The sequence below is a fragment of the Podarcis raffonei genome, chromosome 5 (assembly GCF_027172205.1).
Source record: "Podarcis raffonei isolate rPodRaf1 chromosome 5, rPodRaf1.pri, whole genome shotgun sequence".
Taxonomy (NCBI): Eukaryota; Metazoa; Chordata; class Lepidosauria; order Squamata; family Lacertidae; genus Podarcis; species Podarcis raffonei.
In genome coordinates, this window is record NC_070606.1 from 39,725,601 (window position 1) to 39,746,378 (window position 20,778).

A 20,778-nucleotide genomic window follows, 5' to 3' on the forward strand; every position below is an offset into this window, starting at 1 on the left:
AGTAATTAAAGTATAACATATATACTTCTTATAATTTGCACACTATCATTAATAAGTCTGTTGAAAGTGAAATTATGATCCACATATATATGGGTCTAGTAAGGTGTGATAGAGTTGTCTAACATTTTCCATGGAAGAAATAATTTGTGCTTTATTGGAATGTTTTAAATATTATTGTTCACTCGTGGAAAATTCTCCAAAAGGTGGGCTATACTTTTATTTATTTGTTTGTTTAAAAGTCAAAAGGACTATGCAGATTCATAATGAGTAAGAATATATGCCACTGCATTTATATGAATCACTGCTGTGAGGCTGAATTTTCTCTGAGGCCCAAAAGCTACACTCAGTGGAATTTTAGCTCATAGGAACTAAGGCACCAGGTAAATACATCTTTCCAGACCGGATTCCACCCCCACTGGATTTTATCCAGATGTTGTTCAACAATGTAGGAAACGCTAAGGATGATAGCCATTGTAAGTGAATGTACTGAAATCAATACACTTCCTGTGGGAATGACTTACCTGGAGATGGTTGCTGAATCCTTGATTCCTTGGTATCCTAAAAGAACGAGCATGAAAGAAGCCTGAGTGGAGGCTGATGCCAGTAGTGTAAGAGAAACCCTCCTGGATCTGACCAAAAGCCCATCTAGTCCAGCATCCTGTTTTCTCCTCTTCTTCACCCTGTGTCCTTTTTTTGTGTGCTTCAGAATTTCAAGCCTGCTCTGCTCTGCTTGGTTTCACAGCCCAGGTGATTATTCTGTTTTCCTGGGCTCATTTCCTCCAACCTTGGATGCCTGCCTTATTGGCTGTCTGGATCCAAACCATTCTGAGAGCTAATTAACAAGCATTGAGTTTATTGCATCTGACTAGTGACTTAAGCCTTGTTCTGATATTACATTGTACATGTGGTTCTCCTGTTTTGTGATAATGCGGACGCCAATGGCTTTTTGCATTTCCCCACATAAATTAGGAAGTGTCCACAGTTCTGCATCGGAATGACTTGATATGGATGAATCAGAAGCTTGGATGGAGAACATCAGAATACGCAGATGGATTGGTGTTAACGCTGCAATACATGCCGCCAATTTTCATGGTGCTAGGACTAAAAAAAAAAAGCTCCTTTGAGAGTGTCTCTCATTATCGGGCACTTCATCTACATAAAACTGAAGTTCTTGTCTCAGATAGAAAATCCATCCTAGCAATTTCCAGCAATGAACTGATCGTGATAATTGCATTTGTAACTTGAGAAATGTGCATTCTGAATATTGACTTTAAGACAAATGCACAGTGGTTTGTAGCTTGAGGAATATGTGCAGCTTTAGGTGGCAAAATATGAATCGGTACCACCCAATAGCATATAGAATTTCAAAAGAAAAATATTTTATATTGAAATGGACAAGAGGGCAGTTTGACTGCTCTGTGTGAAACTTTCCATCTGTCTTTTGGTTAATTTAGTTGAAAGTTCTTTTTCTGTCCCCATCCTTTCTGATTCTGCCCATCTTAGCTGCCAGCAGTACATGTAAGCTCAGAGTAGGGTCTACTTGAAATACAATAAATGAAAAAGGACCCAAGTTGAACCCTGAAAAAGAGTGTTTTGTTCCTTGTTCCACAGGCTTTTTGGGATAACAAAAACATGGCTTTCAGTTACACGTATTTCATGTAATAACTGTTGGTCTGTCAAGAAAAACCTCTATGGACTGTGGCGATGTTTCTGGGATTGGCTGCACAAGTGTACTGATACATTCAATAAATATCAGTGGGCTCTTGACTTTATAGAACCTTTTGAGCTCTGGTACATCTATCTCCTTACAAGTGTAAAACTTTCTCTGGTGCCTGCCTTATGATGGCATATTTGACATGGGCTATTCCCCCACCTCTTAGACTACTATGAATTTTGAGCAAATGTATCCATTCATGTGATTTCAACCACATATCATTGTTGGAAGCAGGAGCATTTCTTCGTGGGTTTGATCATATTCTTGCAAGTATACTCCCCTGATCCAATTTAGGACCTGATCAGACCCTTTGAAGAGGCCATGGAGATTTGGGGCTAAGCTGGATCTGGGCTCCGAACCAAATCAGGGGCCGGGAACAGTCTTTAGTTAGGCTTGAAAACCCTGGTTAAACATGTGGCTGAGGGTGCCTGCATGCATCTCCCCCCTACCTCTTGCTCCCAGACATAGCTGTCTCTTTGGCAGCCCTGGATTGCTCTGGGTGTTCCTGATCTGATCCAGGGTGATTCAGGGCTGCCTCAGCCTGCTCCAGCCTAATCCAAGCTCAACCAAAATCACCTCAGTTTGGATCAGGATTTTCTTGTGCACAAATCACTCGACTTGCTGGTTTTGCTTTGTGTTCTGCAAGCCGTTTGGGGGTCGCTTGTTACATACAAATTAATGTTCATCCATAACAATAACAAGTTCCTAGCAGAGGCAAGAGTCAAACCAGAGACTTCCCAGTCTGTAGCTTGCTCTCTTAGCCCCATGCTGTGTCCTCTGAGATGGTAACAACAATATATGGGCTCTAGAAGAGGGAGAGAGGAGAAACTGCAGGGCCTCTCCCTCAGCTCTTCTGAAAGACCAGCAACTTTTGGCTCCTCATCTCCATGGAAATCTTTCCATTCCATCCGGCCATGACAAGAACTCAGCAACTAAGAAATAGTGCCTGAGTTTGCTTTGTTCCTCCTCTCCCAACCTTCTTTCCTTTTGTGTCATGCCTTTAAGATTTTAAGCCAGAGAGCAGGAAAGCTTTATCTTAACATTTGTAAGCTGCCTTTTGCCTGAGGAGCATGAGAAAAATGTTGTATGTTGTGTATGTAATAAAGACAATGAGTATGAAGGTTTTTTAAGAAATGGATCAGGATCTGGGATTTGGCACAGCCGTAGCAAGTACTCATTGTTATGATGGGGGGGGGAGGAGATAGGAAGAGGAAGATGAGGTCAGAACCAAGCTCGTCTGGCTTTTTCCTATGCCTGTGAGGTAGTGCCTCTTTGTGTGCTCCACAGAGAAAGAGGCCTTAGCCTCTCCTTTTAGCAGAATTGGCTGTGTTTGTGGCAAGAAAAATATCCTTCCTCTTCTAGAACTGCCTCTACTGGCACTGCTTTCTTGTTCTTAGGGGGGCAAGCTAGCGGTTATGGGAGATGAAGACCAAACTCAACTGTATGAAAGGGAGGCCTTGTTTTTCTCGGTGTGCTCTTGCATATTTCTTCTTGGCTGATTTTCTTCCAAGTAGCCAAATCCAGTGGTGAAGTTCCTTTGTGCGTAAAGTGTCTCTGTGCCTTCTACAAACAGAATACCTTTTCCCATTATGATCTGAGCTACTCATGGCTATTGACTTTGCAAGACCCAGCCTTCAGAGCACAATAGGCAGATGAAACCACTTTGTTCCTTCATCTTTATTGTGATTGACCCCCTGCACGAATCTTGAAGTGCTTTCAGGATGAAATGGTTTCATTATTGCCCTTTGTGCAGAGCCCTATTGAAAAGGAAATCATAGAATTCTATGATTTCCTTTTCAATAAGGCTGTGTACAAAGGGCAATATTTGGGTTCAGATTTGTAACATTAGTGCTAGGAAGGATCCCTGTGCTCTGCTCCAGCTGTCACCTCTCCCTCTCCCATTGAGATCCCAGTTTCTGCTGTCACATTATCATCACTTTCTGTATTCAAAGTGGCACCACTTAAACTTGTGAGTGAAGAGGGCTTGGGTGAGAAAAGCAGGTGGAGGCAAGGAGGAGGCAGTTGGGACAACAGGTGAGGGACAGAGAGGGGGTGAGAGATTGGACTGAATGTGCACATTTTCTAATTTCAATCTTTCTTAAAGCTGTGCACAGCACTTAACGTTTAACGTACAGAGCCAGATTGTTCAGGGCAATTTAATTTTATTGAGTACCTTCTAGGAGCCATTTACAAGAAGCTCAAAGACTTGTTTAGAGATGCAGAAGAACGGAATGTCCATCAAAACATTTTATATCTCAGAGTGAAATCACAGCACAAGGTCATGTAAGCCATGCCTAAACGTTGATGCGCATTTCACGAGACGTCAAACATGTGAAGCGTGTTATCAGGTCATCCTTTGCTTCGGGGCTCCCAGGTTGCATGTTGGAGAGACACCTTTTCCCTTTAAAACTTCTACTTCATTGGGAGACTTGGGCACATTCTCAATCCTGCATTCTGTTCTCCTCCTCGATCCTATGTAATGCAACTGTCCCAATTTATTATGGTTGGGGTAGGTAACAGGTTTGCGTAGGAGAATTTGTGGCTGCCTTATGTCTCAATTTAGCAGTGATTCAAAGCTCCTGGTCTGAAGAGCACTGGATATTATATATAGATTATATGGAACAAAATATAATAACAAGAAAATTATCATAACTGGATGAACAAATAGCAGTATATGCTACAACATGAGACAATGTAAGCTAATGAGAATAATGTAGAAGAACAAGAAAACACAGTTAAAAACGATAGTAGATAGGAAACCAAGGAAAGAATGGAAGGGAAGTAAAAGTAAGGATATATAGGATTTAAACAGCTTGGAGGAATATATATGTTACTATTATTATTACATGTTTATGTTTTATATTTATGTTATCGTGCTTCCTTTTGGTTTGTGCATGAATGTAACAGAGTATGTGTTGATGGCGAGATATAACAGAAAAGCAAATAAAAAATATTTGGGGGATGGTTCTGGTAGAATAGCAAGATCAGAACCAGTGGGAACAAAAAGTAGAAATCCTACAGCTCTCGGTTATAAATGTATTTAACTGAATATATTTATAGCTCACCTTCCCAGCCAGTATGCCATTCATTCACAACCTAGTTAATGAAGGGCACTTTGGAAAAAGTGCTCAGCAAAGATAATTTGTGAATTTAAGATTTCTCTTGTATGTCAAATCATTTTGGAAAAGCTACATTTGCAATATTAATAGAACAAAAACAAAACAAGTTATGAGTTAAAAGGTGGTTTTGAAATCTGATCCTGGTGCACTAACAAAGATTCATTGATTAAAATGTTAACGAAGATCATTCACTTCACGCTTCACATGTCTTATTGATAATTGAAACCAGAATGAGAAATACAGCATTGCAATTCATAGACAGAAGTCATTTGCAAAACAGCCATTTTGTATTAAGTGTAGTTAATGGTCATGTTAGCAACCATAAATGTCATATTTATATTCATTGAAATAATTGCTCAGTTGAGATAGGGAGAGAGTTCCTGCAGACACAAATAATTGATCCTGAGTTACAAAAATATCATTACAAGCATAAAGAAAAGCGAAGCCTCTGTATTTTTGCGTTTCTGCACACTCTATGAAAAGTTAGTTCATTTGTCAGTCCAGAAAAGGATGGCCCTTCATTAAGAACATGATGATGAATTTTCTGGTTCTTTCTGATGAGATCGAGATTAGTAGTATCTCTGTGATTCTCTACCCAGTTCCTTGGGAATCACTGCATTGAATTTGATGGGATTTACTTCTGAGTAGACATTTTATAGGGTTGGATTATAAAATGGCTAAGAATGTTATTTCAAATAGAAATGTGTGTTTTTTGTTTTCAAAAATTATTACTTTCCCAAGGCTTATGCTGCTCTCTTTTTTATTTTTACAGAAAATATTCCTGAAAGCTGCAAGTGAGGAAGAAATTTTTGCACATCTTGGTTTGGATTACATTGAACCATGGGAAAGAAATGCATAGAGTGACTTGTTAGTGTGCTATTACGAATTCACAGCATTTATTATTATTATTACTATTAAAAATCTCCCACATTGTAGAGGTGTATTTACCTGACAAGCCTGTCTTTATTATTTAGAAAGTCACATATTAAATATACAGTGGTGCCCCGCAAGACGAACGCCTCGCAAAACGAAAAACTCGCAAGACGAAAGAGTTTTCCGTTTTGGAGGTGCTTCGCAAAACGAATTTCCCTATGGGCTTGCTTCGCAAGAAGAAAGCCCATAGGGAAATCTCCGCCGGCCTTCAGAAGAGGTCCTGGACCTCTTCTGAAGGCCGGCGGGGGGCAAAAGTCTTTGCTCCCCCCCGACTGCCTTCCCGGGATAGCGGAGAAGCGCAGCGCGTTTCTCCGCTATCCCGATGGCTTTTGAAGGCAGGCGGGGGGGAGCAAAGACTTTGGCCCACCGCCGGCCTTCAGAAGAGGTCCAGGACCTCTTCTGAAGGCCGGCGGGGGGCAAAAGTCTTTGCTCCCCCCGCCTGCCTTCCCGGGACAGCGGAGACTTCTCCGCTGTCCCGGGCGATCTGAAAATGCTGGCGGGCGGCAGCAAAGGCTCCGCTGTCCCGGGAGCTTTTAAAATCTGGATTTTCAGATCGCCCCGGGACAGCGGAGAAGTCTCCGCTGTCCCGGGAGCTTTTAAAATGCTGGCGGGCGGCAGCGCAGCCTTTGCTGCCGCCCGCCAGCATTTTCAGATGCCCCGGGACAGCGGAGAAGTCTCCGCTGTCCGGGTGCTTTTAAAATGCTGGCGGGCGGCAGCGCAGCCTTTGCTGCCGCCCGCCAGCATTTTCAGATCACCCCGGGACAGCGGAGAAGTCCTTGCCCCCCCCCAGCCTTCAGAAGAGGTCGGGGGACAGACTGTCCTCGGACCTGGTCTGAAGGCGGTTTCCCTAGGAACGCATTGATTGATTTTCAATGCATTCCTATGGGAAACCGTGCTTCGCAAGACGAAAAACTCGCAAGAAGAAAAAACTTGCGGAACGAATTAATTTCGTCTTGCGAGGCACCACTGTACATAGATAGTCAGGTGTAGATGTCATTATCCTCTGAATAGTTAAAAGAAAGAGGATTAATTTAGTTCATCTGTACATAAACTGTCACATTTGATTGTATTTTTCATGTTACAAAAAAAAAACCAGTGTTGAAGAAAATGTATTGTACCGTACTTTTCTGTGTATAAGGCTAGGTTTTTTTATTTTAAAATTATGTTCAAAATTGTGGGTCGTCTTATACATGGGGGCGTCTTATACACAGAAAAATACGGTATACAGGTAATATTGACACAACTGAATTAGGAAGGTGAAACACAGACTAAGGTTGCACTCCTTTACTGATTTACCTGGGATTAAGTCCCACTGAACGCAATGGGGCTTACATATGAGCAGACATGCACAGGTCTGTTATCTTAATTGAATATTGTGCATTTGATTTCTATAGCATTTAAAGTGGTGTAGAGATTTTGGGGGTCTGGTCTCATGGATCCTGCAACTTGCTGCATAATTCTCTTTTGGAAGCTGGACTTATTCAAGGTGACCAACCGCCATAATGTTACCAGCAGCACCAAATGTTACCTGAATAGAAACTATTGAAAATGTTGAGAATGCCTTGCAACGGTCTGGGACATTTTGCATGTGCTTTAAGATGAGGAAAGGAGCTTGCTCAGAATCAAGGCTATGCATGTCCCATAATTAGGAGAATAGAATCGTAGAATTGGAGAGTTGGAAGGGACCCTGTAAGTCATCTTGTCCAACTCAATCTCAGCTAGATCATGCATAACAGATGGCCACCCAAACTCTACTTAAAAACCTCCAAAGAAGGACAGCCCACCATCTCTTGTGGAAGTCTGTTCCACTGCTGAATAGCTCAAAGCACAAGGCACAAAACTAGCAGGCTGGTTCCACAAACAATACAAATTCAGAATGTTCTGCCACTGTCCCTTGAGCTTCACATCTGGGTCAATAGCCACTGTTGCAGCCACCATTGCCATTTGCTTTGGTTTTTCTTTTACATCAATCCATACACCATGCAGCAAACATTACTGGGCAGCTCCAGACTGGAAGTATCAGGCAGTAGTCTTTATCCCGATTCAGCTGACCCCAACTCAACTAAATACATGTTCTATGCACTCCTCCACACAGATCAAGAGAAGCTTGTGGTATGGTTACTAATTGACGGGTGTCTTTTCTCTATGAATACTGATGTATAATTACATTGGTTCTTGCTAAACAAATGCTATTGCTTTGATTTAAATAAAGGATTGTGGGCTTGAGTAAAGGTGGTGTTTAACATGATGCCAAAAGCTCTTGTATAAGTATATGATTACTTTTTGGTGCTAAGTGGTTTGAGCAATGGGGCCAGATGTCAGCAAGCTGAAGTCCAATAATGGTGTCAGCACTTAGATGTAGGCAGAATGACTAGCTGCAGTGAAAATTACTGGGGTGGTAAGTGGCCCATTTTGTCCTTTAATATTCTTATTCGGAGCAAAGGCATTAGATTCGGGAAGAAATAGACTCCACCGTGGGAGCAGGGCCGGGGCGGGAGAGTGCTAGAGTTCTGTCTAGTCAAGTTGAGTGGGATCAATTCCAATCTGTTACCTCCGAGAATTCAGAAGACATCTTAAGGCAGCCCTGTTCAGGGAAGTTTTTAACGTGTGATATTTTACTGTATTTTTGGTTTTTATGGAAGCCGCCCAGAGTGGCTGGGGAGGCCCAGCCAGATGGGCGGGGTATAAATAATAATTATTATTATTATTATTATTATTATTATTATTATTATTATTATTATGCTTCGAGAGGCTTGTTTCCTACAGTTTCACAGTGGGAATTCAAAGACTTGAGGGATCCTGCCCATCAAATTATCCCCAATGTTAATAACAATCCATATTTAAATATTCCATGGCAACACTAGACTTTAAAAGGTTTCTCATATACAAAAAACAAAACAAAAAACAACAACCCATGGCATTAATGGAAGGATGATTTGAAGTGTGGCTCTGAAAAGTAATTAATATCTGGAATTTCTTTCTTTCTTTTTGAAAAGCTGCTCTAGAGAAGTACTGCTGTGTTAGTAAACATGACTGTCAAAAAAATCCTTCCAGTACATATTTCATTATGCCAAAATTTGACTCCAATTTATTTTTTAAAAAAGATAGATAACACACTGTGTACTTCTGTGAAGTGTGACCTCATTTTACTGAATAAGAAATTCCAAAGATCTTTCGTAAGAATGAAATCTTGGCACAGTTACAATATGGCAGGTATGGAGGAAGCCTGTCTGTCCTGTAACATTCACTTATGAGAAGAACAGCCAATTAGTTTAATGGACTTGTTCGTGGAACCAAGGGTCTGTGGGAAGTGAAGAACAGCTGTGGTAAAATGTACAATAAATATACAAAAGAAAGAAGAGTGGTTTGTGTAGACACAGCTGGCATATGCAAACTTGGCTAAATAATTCAGCTCTAAACCCAAGTAGTGGATGAGTTCAAGTGGACCAAGTCTTAAGCCAAGGTTGAACTCTTTGTACTATGGCGTTGTCCCATTTTAAACTTGGGCCTGCCCCACCATTATTTCCTGTTGAATTTAATTAATTAGACTTGGGTAATAAAATGCCACTTTTGATTGTAAAAATATATCTATAATTTAATTTATACTGCATCTAGGCTAAAATTCTGAAAGCTCTTTAGTCATGAAAGGTCTGGTTGCCATCAGTGCTGTTTTTCTAGAAAAAGAGGTGCTGGAACTCACCATGAACACCTCCCTCATTCTCTTAGAATGGGAATGGCACCCACCTGAATGGTGCCAGAACTGAGTTCCTGTGAGTTCCCCCTGAAAAAAGTTTAGAAAACTTGTGAACCTGAAAACCACAGATAAGAGAAAAATGCAACAAATCACATTTTAGGTGATGCTATTTTGTTAACTTTTACATTACGTTGATTTCATAATAAATGAATGCCAAATTGTTAAAAATAATTGTATCTCTTGCTATTTGCATGGGTTCAGTGCTTGAAGTGGGGTAGAGGTTGTGTACACAACCACCTATTTAAAGCACATGACTCGCCCTCCCTGAGAATCCTGGGGACTGCAGTTTACTCCTCACAAAACTATTATTCCCAGCACCAAGCTGCAATTCCCAGGATTCTCTGGGGGAAGTCAGATGCTTATAAACGTGTGATGTCCATGCAGCCAGGATGGCATGGGATGCCATCCCATTTCTTTTTAGGTGAATCTAAAAGTACCCCTCTTCTTTCCAATAGTTATAGAACCATCTCAGAGTGCTGTACAGAAAACACTTACACCAATACTGTGAAATGTCACTAGATCCAGGCCAGAGCTGTTTGTGGAGCTGGGAGAGGCAGATACTAGCAAAGGCAGTTTCATCTTTATCCAACAACTGCAATCTCAAGCCCATGAGAGCCTCTGCTGTGTTTAGAGCTTGTAGCCCTCCATATGTTGCTGGACTGTAACTCCAATTGTCCCTGGTGATTGGCCATGCTGACATGGGCTGATGGGAGTTGCATTCCAACAAATATTTGGAGGGCCACAGGCTCCCCACTCCTCGGTTAGAAATAGGCCAAATACATGAGAATATCATGACATGTTTTTGAAGGAATGTCATCATGACTAATATTAAGCCATAATCACGAAAGGTTTGACTTTCTTTACTGGCAACATTCTTTCCCTAGTGGGCTGGTAGTGATGGCTAATGGGCCGTAGCTATTTCAAAGTGTGAATGTACTAACTCAAACTTGCTATCAAATATGCATGGTTATTAAAAATGGTGAGAATGGCTTTGTTTGAAATGCGACTGTTTAAGTTTTTTTCTCCCCACCCACAAACTTCAAGCGCTGCATGGAATTTAAGACCTTTCCCCCTTTTGGAACATTCTTGACATCCATCACTAGTGACGTGTTTGTCATGCTGGGTGGGAAATGCTCGTGAGTAGTAGGCCCTCGCTGAAGAGGCATGGTATACACACAGAGGTTTATGTTACCTTATGAGGAGATCTAAGTGAATGCCACGTTGCTGGGCACTTGGGGTAGAGGGCATTTCTCATCTCTGAGGTCACTAGAGTTGAGTGGAGAGCAGGTTGGGTTCACCAAACCCACTCAAATGATCAATTAGAAACGTTTAGTTTATTCCAGGGACTGTTACAATGCAGCATAGCTGCCTCCCTGCACCCACAGGGGTGATTTAATCTAACTAGGTTTCCATCAGTCTAGTGGTAGAAAGGTGGTCAGAAACAGATCAGGCTCACTGAGATTTGAGCTGGAAGCAAGAGGAATGCCCTGCTGTGTTGACTAGTACCTTGTCAAGATCCATACACTGTCATGAGCCGCACACTGCTGCTGGGATTGGGTTTAGGTTGGCAGGCTCTGAAGGAGGATGAGGAAAACCAAGGGAATGGGATGAATTGTGGGCTTCTGGGTTGGTATCTCCCCTAACCACACCGGCTTCAGTCACTTTGGATGGGGCAGCAAGGATGCCAGCTCTATTGAGGTTATGAATATTGCGCACTTGGAAGCAACAGGATGAATAAAATCTGTCTCTTCCTAAAATAAAAATTGTCCATTCCAAAAATATGGTTCAAAAGCTTTTCTTTCATCCAAGTACAGCTACAATCTAGGGCTTTCACTCAAGAAATTCCAGGCTGTGCCTCATGTGATTCTCTCAGAACCTGTTTTCCAGGCTGAAGTGCAAGCTGGTCTGTAAGACGGAAAGGAGACCCTGTGTCACAAGCTGGACTGGGACACACAGACAAAACATGGAAGACAGGGGGGCTAGCTTCGCCCCTCCGTGCTGCAGTGCCCCTCCACTGTGCATAGCTCCACCCTTCTCTTAGATCTTCTTTTTTCTTTTGCCAAAGGTGACCAAGTCACTTTAGATTTCCATTTGCATGATAACTAGCAAAGGTACAGCCAAAACAATGTGTGTAATTAGTTCTATTGATCTACAGTATCGATCAAACTTGGATTAGAAAATGAAAACAGTACACCGGAGCCAAGTGCAGTCACTTAAATGTACTGGGAAAAGTAAAGGTTCATTGAGATATCAATGTTATAACTGAGCAGTAACATTCCAAATGGGTAGCATGTAGAAACAGTTCACAGTTTACTGTGCTCAGCACTTTTATATGCAGCACTTTATAGGCAAGTGAATAAAGCAGTTTGCATCAGATTCTGCCATTGTATGCCAGATTTCGATTTCTCCCTTTGTTATTTGGCATCCTTATCAATGGGGGGGGGGATGCTCCCTTCCCCAATTTTGAAGGAGATTGTACTTCAATTGGCATGTGTTTGCAATGTGGCCGTGGTCTTGGTCCCACTGTAGCCACAGCACAGCTGCTTCTTAACCAATGTCTGCAGCCTGTTAAAATATCTTTCCTATTCACCTTCTTCCTTCCTGCACCTGCCAGAGAGGTTGCTTGCTCACTCAGATTTGAACTTCACATCTGCAAACGGTGGGTGGGGGGAGTTGCCGTGAGAGCGGAACTTTGCAGCTGTGAAGGTCATTATGCAAGGGATCATTTGCAAGGACCTTCGAGAGGCAAGATGATGATTGTGAGTGAATATCAACATGCTACAGCTTATAATCCAAGGGGCACTCAAAGCATTTGTGTATTCAAATGATGTCTATATGTATGAAAACTGATGGCACAACAGATATCACTATTTGACCTGTATATTAAGCAGGACTGCAATACTTAGCTCAGCTTTTCCGCTAGAATTTAGTGTGAGTGTCTGTGGGTATGCATGCGCCAAAACACCCTTGAGGATTGATTTGATCTTGGGATGGGGATTGTAAGACATTTCATGTGCAAATGGGGTTCCCCTTATGTTTGAAATATGAGGAAGGTTCCTTTTTTTTTCCTGTATAAGAAACAAGAAGGGGCTTCAGAACTTCATTTACAATATAAGACTGCTTGTGAAAGATGTTAGGATTTTGTCACTGAAAGTCACTGGATATCTGCTTCCAATTTCACAAGGGGCAAATGGTCCTACAAATATGTGGGAAGGAGAAAAAATACTTGACCCAGCTTTTTTCTGTATATGCTCTAGTTCCCCACCCCCCACCCCAGAAAAAGAAAGACATTTCTGTGCCCAGATACTCCAAGATTTAGGCTAAACAATATTCTGTGCCAAAGATAAATTATGAATATTGACAAAATGTTCATAGTTCTGGTTATTTTTTTTACTTTTTTTGGTAATCTCTGTTTGTCTGGATTTGCAGTAGTTTTGGCATTTGAAAGCTTTTTTTCCAGAAAAAACTTTTCTGTTTTCCAAGCAATGTCTCTCCTTGCTTGTTGTAGTAGTACACTTACACACACTATCATGTTACCTCTAAGGATTGTAGTTTGTTTTCAGTTACTGTGTCTCAAAGCACCAGCCATAAAAGAGAGCAGCTTGGAAACTTGACCCTCTCCCCCTACAACAAGCACACTGTACAACAAAAGAGGAGTTTTGATCTCAAGCAGCACCCACAGAGAATATAGGCACGGAAATGTCTGCTTTGTTGGTTACATAACTCAAAATGGCAAACAAGAGTTGAACTGAGAGGAAGGAGTTAACATAGAAGACATCCTACAGAAGAAAATGCACAGATTTGCAAAGCACCTGCACTGCTGAATGCTGACTGCACACATCCAGAACCTTAATTAACATTCTAAGGTGGAGGACGACGTCTTTAGGAAATGGCAATCAATTTGCAATACAGCCGAGTATTATAAGCTAAGCAAATGCACACCCCAAAGTAGGCAAATGGGAATTTTGGCAAATCATTACTTAATTGGCAAAGGTATGGGAAAGGGTGGAAGAAAGTGGAATAATTCAACCATGGCACTGCATATGAGTAAAATAAACAAGTAAGGGTTAGGGATTGAGAATATCTTCATTAGTTGAGTGAGGACGAAATCAAGTTAGTGGATACTTAGGAGGAACAGGCAATGATGGGCAAAGAGACTGGGCAGCAAATGAGATAAACGTGAATGCTCCAGTGCCATTCAGATAATCATCCCAATGTGTTTCTAAATATGCTGCTGTTCTGAATTTGCTAGGAAAGGAAGGATATATATATATATATTTAAATAGAGCAATCCTAACCCCAACTAGCGTCACATCCTAAGCCCTGCTGGCTTGCATGAGCTATGACAGAAGGGGAGAAGCACTACATGGATATATATTCAAAAAGTTCAGAATAGTAAATCTGGAGTTCCTGGATCAGCTTTCTGCAACATGGAACCCACAAGATGTTTGGGACTATAGCTCCCATAATGCCTGACCATTTGACCATGTTCACTGGTGCTGATGGGAGTTTGGAGTTTGAAACATCTGGAGGGCAAAAGCTTTTAGAATGCTGAAAGAATGGAGAAGTTCGTTGAAAGGACAAGATCCAAACCAGCACAAGTTTCCTGTGCTCAGATATCACGAAAGCCAGGAATAGAGGTGGCATTTACTCTGTAAATGACGACTTAGTAGTGTGCTGTCGCATACTATTATAGTTAAGCGAGTATAGGCTGGAGAAACAAATTAGCACCACAGTTTTCTGTAAGGTGGTGGCAAAGAAACATGGTTTCTGCATGTTCCTGCTAGATCAGCTCCAATTTGCTGATGAAGGAATACTGTCCACTTAAGCCAATGTGTGAACAGCAACAGCAGCAGACCTAAATGGAATAACAAACGAATGTGTTACTTTATTACAGATAGTGTAATAAAATAACTAATTTTTACCAACAAAATTTAAGCAGAAGTTGGGCTTCACTGATGATTGCACTAACAAACTAATAGATTTCAGAAAGATGCTAAAAAGTGCTGTGGCTACTAAAAATATCTTAGCTCAACACAAAAATCCAGTTTCCTCAAACACATTAGCATTTGTGACTGATAATGCAAATGTGAATTATGTCACGGTACACTCAACGTACCATCTGCTCCAAAAAGAAAAACAGCTGTTGGTAAATGTAAGTTGCAGAGTTGACGTGGTATGCAATATGCTCAGATACTGTATGGAATAAATCAGTTGGATGTTGACGATATATTGTGTTAAAAATTATTCATCTGCTTTTTTAAAAGTTTGCAGAAAAGGAAAGCACTCAGCTGCAAGCAGTTTTGAGATAGCAGAGGAAATTGCAATGCAACATCCTGACCAGATGGCTTTTTCTCAAGGCAGTCATTGACAGGCTACTCCATGGGTCGGCAAACTAAGGACCGCGGGCCGGATCAGGCCCAATTGCCTTCTGGATCCGGCCCACGGACGGCCCAGGAATCGCCGCGTGGATCGCCAGCACGCATGTTCTTTCCCTCTCCCTCACATGATGTCAACGTCAGCGCCTACTCCCTCCCTCCTCTTGGCTTCTTCCTGCCCTGCCTGGAGGAGGAAGGGGGCTGAGCTTTGTTGGTGCCAGCAGCAGCAGTGCTTGAGTGGCTGCCATTTTAAGCAGCCCCTCTCCAAAGCCCTTTCGCACGCTACTCATTTTCCCTCCACCGCCGCCAGCCCCTGCCGCTCGCAAGACACAGGTAAGCAGCCACCGGGGCTCGTGGTGCTCTTGCATCATCCCCCCCAAATATAGTCTGGCCCCCCACAAGGTCTTAGGGACAGTGGACCGGCCCCCTGCTGAAAAAGTTTGCTCATATCATTTGCAGTTAATATTCCTTCAAATGCCTTTGGAATTAATTGGCAGGTGAGTTCAGTTGTAGTGTTGTGGTGGTGAACCCAAAGCAGGGTTTAAGAGCTGAAACCAAGAGTCAGGATCTCGCAGCCAAATTAGGAGTTGAGCTAGTTGAACATGGTTGGGTGCAATGCATGCATGCATGCATGAATGAATGAATGAGCAAGGTAAGAAAAGAGATGGAATAGTTCAGCAAACCTTTAGCTCAACAGCAGATGACATGGTGGGACTGTGCCACTCACCTGACCACCCTATGTTTCAGTTGCTGCTGCATTTCAGGATAGAGGGGAGGAGAGGCAAGGTTGGTGCAGTGCAGTTGCACCTGTGGAACCAATCCAGCATTCCTGCAACCACATTTGCACCTCACCAACCCCCTACTGCTTCACCTTTCTCATCCCAGTATATAGCAGGAACTCAGCTGCTTGAGTCTTAGGAATGTAGGAAATTGCCTTATACTGAGTCAGACCACTGGTCCACTTGCTCACTAACTGGCAGCAGCTCCCCGGGGTTTCAGGTGGGAGTTCTTCACAGCCCAACCTTACAGATGCCAGGGACTGAACCTGAGACCTTCTGAATGCAGAGCATGTGCTCTACCACCAAACTACAGCCCTTTTGAGTCTTGCAAATGTTTTTTTGGTGCTATTCTCAGCCTCTAAGAAGCAACATGAATGGAATCTCATGTGCAGTTTAATAATTTTGTATTGTTTCATGCAAAGGTGTACAGAGGTGTTCAGTGCAAAGGAATATGCTATTGAAGCATTTCCAGCAGGAGTATAAAAAATGACCATGCTTGGATATTCATATTTGGGTTTATTAAGCCAAGAGGTGGATGAGTCATGTGCACCTTTGAGTGTGTATGGAAGCAGGAAGTTAGGGCTTCTTTCATACCATTGTTTCCTATCCTGGCTTCTTTGGAAGTCATTAAACAAAGTTTTTCAGTTCCAACTTCATGGGACGCTATAATTAACAGAAGACTTCCTGGCTTGTTTGATCACTCATGCAAAGGGAGGAGTAAAGTGTCGGTATTCAAGCCAAAAGTCAGAGCCTCCAGCTTAGCTCTTAGTCCAGAGGAATTTGGCCACCCTCCAGGTGCCCGGCTTGAATCCTTATGACCTCCCATCTGCGACTCCCGGCAAGATAAAAGGAGGTCTCCAATCGGCGATTCTCCTCAACGTGAAGGAGAACACACCACTCCTCCTCCCCCTCCCATCTCCAGGGGGGGGGGAATGAGACAGACAGAAATATATCTACATGTCTTTATTTCTGTCTTTCAGCAGTGCAGAGAAAACATGTCTGCACACTCTGCTTCCCCACTGCAGAGAGAGAATAAACTCCGCCCTTGTACTTCCAGTACAGGGTCATGTGTTGCTCTGAGGTACCATCCGGCTCTCAGAGCACTTTTCAGACTGTGCCTGGTTCCCACGGCACAATCCAACAACACCCACATCCTGTTTACCATTCCAGCCACCTGGTGCTTGCTTCTGCATTGCTCCTTTTTCGTAACATCCTCCCCCAAAAGAATCAATGCGTGTTGCAGCAAGCAAAGCATTATCCAGAGAAGAAAACAAACAGTTGTTATACACATAACACTCCCCTGTTGTTTCAGTTCCACCCACGGAACTCCCCGCCACTGGTTTCCCCAGTGTACCTCTCTGGTTGTCTGGTTTCCAAGGAATGAGTGCATCTGCATTACCTTGGCTAGCAACTCTCTGTTGTGTCTTTGTCTCTGACTTAGACACAGCTCCAACCTGTCCTCGGTTGTCTACAACAGCAACACATGCAACAGCTAAGTTAGCAAACTCTTTTGAGTACCTCTTGGGTGGTTGACCCTTTGTAACTCTCTCAGACCTACGTATGAGGTGCTGATCCTCTCTGCTCACTGGTCCAGTCTCAGGACTCTTTGGAGAACTAGTTCCAATGGTAAACAGTGGTTCATCCTTCAGTTGTGAAGGCCTATCTATTGTGTGAGACTTCCTCTCAATGACTGTGACAACTGAGCTCTCCGAGCTATCAGTGTCATCACTTTCTGTACAGCTGAAATCAGTGAAATCATCATCATCTGAATCGTCCTCAGTGGGAAATGTGTGTACTATCACTCTCTCCTGTTCAGGAGCACTCTCTAGAAATTTTGTGAGAATCACCTGATCAGATTCAGACAAAATTACTCTGTAGAGACCCTTTTCATACCCCACAAAAATGCCTCTGGCATTCTTTACTCCACCTGGAGCTTCTGTTCTCACATGAGACCCAAAAACCTTGAAATGGGCAACAGAAGGTTTTCTGTGGAACAGTTTCTCAAAAGGAGAACTTCCCAACTCTTTTGAAACCTTTCTCACTTTCGTATAACAGTACGACATCAGAGACTCGGCCCAGTACTCATGTGGCAGATGTGAACTTAGCAATTGCGCTTTCATCCCCTTTTGCAATTCTCTGTTCACCCGTACACAGACACCCCTGTTCCACGCTTCCGCTGAAACAGAAACCTTGTGTCTTATTCCCTTCTTCTGCAGGAACCTTTGGAAATCCTGTAAAAGAAAAATCTGCTTCTCATCTGTGAATAGACAATCAATGTTAGCATCATGCATACTCTTAACTTTGTCACAAAACTCCTGAAACCTCTCCAAGGCTTCCTGTGGCTTTCTCAACACATAAACCCAGACATAGTTAGAGAAATGATCCACACACACAAGATAATATCTTGCATTGCCTCTAGATGGTTCTAGAGGACCAATCACATCAGCATACACTCGCTGAAATGCTCTGTTGACTCCGGTCTTCTTCTTGCTCACACCTGCAAGAGAAACTAAGTTAGACACAGATGAATTACATTCCATGTAATCACTTTGTGCAAAAGTCAACAAATATAGTCCATCCTTCTGTTTGGCAGAAAGATATAACTCTCCATCTTTGTAGATCTCGCAGCTCTCAGCATCGTAGGACAGTTTCAGTCCTTTCTTTGCAATCTGCGAAACACTCAGCAGATTGAACTTCAATTCAGGAACCAAGTAAACATTGTTTATTGTCAAGTCCAGACTCTTAAGATAGACAGTTCCCACGCCGGCCGCTTCCAGCTCCTGACCGTTGGCCTGTTTCACAGCGAAGCTTTGCTTCTTAAACGATGAAAAGAGTTCTTTGTGTGGAGACATATGAACTGTCGCGCCCGTGTCAATAACAAACGAGTTCCCAACGTCTGGCGTGGTTCCTGTCGCCATCATAGCTTTTCCAGGTTTCACCGAAGTCTTGGTGTGACCTTTGCCTGACGCCTCAGGCTTTGCTGAGCGGCCCTTCGCTCCTTTTGGCTGACGTGGCTTCTTACAGTTCCGCTGAAGATGCCCAGCCTGTCCGCAATTGTAACATCGGACAGCGTTCAAAGCTAGAGCTTTTTCTCCAGTAGCTTCATCTGTGGGGGAATTAGAACTCCGTTCCTCCCTCCCCCTGTCCTTTTCTTCCAGTGCAGCATGCCGGCTGTGTTCATCTAGAACCACGGCACTCAGGGGCACTCCCCCCTTCTTGGCATCCATGCTGAATCCAAGGGTCAGCTTTACACTCAATCTCAAGCCAGCTTTCACTTTCCAAGCCAGTAAACTCCAAAAGTTCTCTTCTGTTTACTGCTTTTTTACAGGCAGGCAAACCTTTGGCTGTTTTTCTGCTTTCTCAGGCAGGCAATCTGCACGCTGTTTTCCACAGCTGCAAAAGGTAGTCAAAACATTTTCGATTTCCCAGGCTCTTTTTAGGCCACTCAGTAACTGGCAGACGTTGCCTAGCAACCTGCTCAGGACGGAACTCCTTATCTCACCACAGGAATTCCTGGTATGCAAGCTTGCTCTTTCAGAGCTGTTTTTCTTAAAATGCAGCTCTTTCTTGTGAACCAGAGAATTAAACCTTTCTGCGTTCATTCTCTCTTGCCCGAAATGCTGCATACCTTTTCTGGCTCCGTTGCCTTGAAATACACTCCTCTCGGTGTCCAGCTGTCTGTTTCAGCTTTCTGGCTGCAGGCAGACGCTTTTCTTTATCTTCTTAGGTGCAGAGGATGGCAACGATTCATCGACCTCTCACCTCTCATGCAGATTCTCATAGATCAGATAACCATCGTTCTGCTACCAGTTGTCGGTATTCAAGCCAAAAGTCAGAGCCTCCAGCTTAGCTCTTAGTCCAGAGGAATTTGGCCACCCTCCAGGTGCCCGGCTTGAATCCTTATGACCTCCCGTCTGCGACTCCCGGCAAGATAAAAGGAGGTCTCCAATCGGCGATTCTCCTCAACGTGAAGGAGAACACACCACTCCTCCTCCCCCTCCCATCTCCAGGGGGGGGAATGAGACAGACAGAAATATATCTACATGTCTTTATTTCTGTCTTTCAGCAGTACAGAGAAAACATGTCTGCACACTCTGCTTCCCCACTGCAGAGAGAGAATAAACTCCGCCCTTGTACTTCCAGTACAGGGTCATGTGTTGCTCTGAGGTACCATCCGGCTCTCAGAGCACTTTTCAGACTGTGCCTGGTTCCCACGGCACAATCCAACAACACCCACATCCTGTTTACCATTCCAGCCACCTGGTGCTTGCTTCTGCATTGCTCCTTTTTCGTAACATAAAGTTGCTACACAGAGAGGCATGGGAAGTGCTATCCTCAGAACGTGATCCTAGAGGCCATCACAATCTTGTATGAATGTCTGCCTAGAATGTCCATCAGGAATGCGAGCAATAAAACCTGGCCTGGAACCACTGTAGATTCTGGCTTGCTGAGAGTGGAGCAATGTGTTATATATGACATGGGGATACCATTGAAAGTGACACCTCCATGGTACCATCTTGTCTTCTTCCTTGAAGCACATAGGATTGGTTTCCCCAGGTTGGGCAGTATCATATTTCTTTACCTCCTGTGCCACTTCATTGGCTGCCACTGAGAGGTGCAGGGAAATGCACAAGATGATGGTATCATGCAACGGAAGTGAGTATTCCCACATTGGTTGTATGCAAGTAGTGCTACATAGACATTCCTGCCCTTCTCTCATTCCCCCAAACCCCTAAATCTGTTCTAGGGGGTTCCTTCAAAGCCTAGCAGCATTGCGGGGAGGACAGGAGGCACACGCGTGGGAAAGAGAAAAAGTCCTGTTGCGAAAGTGGGAATCCTTAGGCTGATAGCTGAATACCACCTTATGTTGCAAGCGACAGGAAAAACGCAAATTCTCGCCATTCTCGCCAACATCCCCAACTCACACCTGTGTCTTTCCGCCTGAAGCTAATCCAAAAAAGAGAATCAAGGCATTACATCCATTTGAATTCAAGGACTAATCTTAATCTTGAACTTCAAATCCCTGGGTTGTAGAAGTGCCTGTCTGTAAAAAAGCAAGTCTGCTGAGGTCCACAGCTGCTCCACATCTAGGGTGCCTTGG

At 43.2% G+C, this 20,778-nt stretch overlaps 1 protein-coding gene across 1 annotated transcript in view; it reads left to right on the top strand.

Moving 5' to 3' along the window:
• DNTT (DNA nucleotidylexotransferase) overlaps positions 1-5,823 on the top strand; it is a 97,744-nt gene extending 91,921 nt beyond the window's left edge. Inside the window, exon 11 of the mRNA XM_053387412.1 lies at positions 5,606-5,823. Within this exon, the coding sequence (XP_053243387.1) occupies positions 5,606-5,692 (87 nt within the window). The 3' untranslated portion in view covers positions 5,693-5,823. The remainder of the gene's footprint in view (positions 1-5,605) is intronic.
• Positions 5,824-20,778: the final 14,955 nt, after the last annotated feature.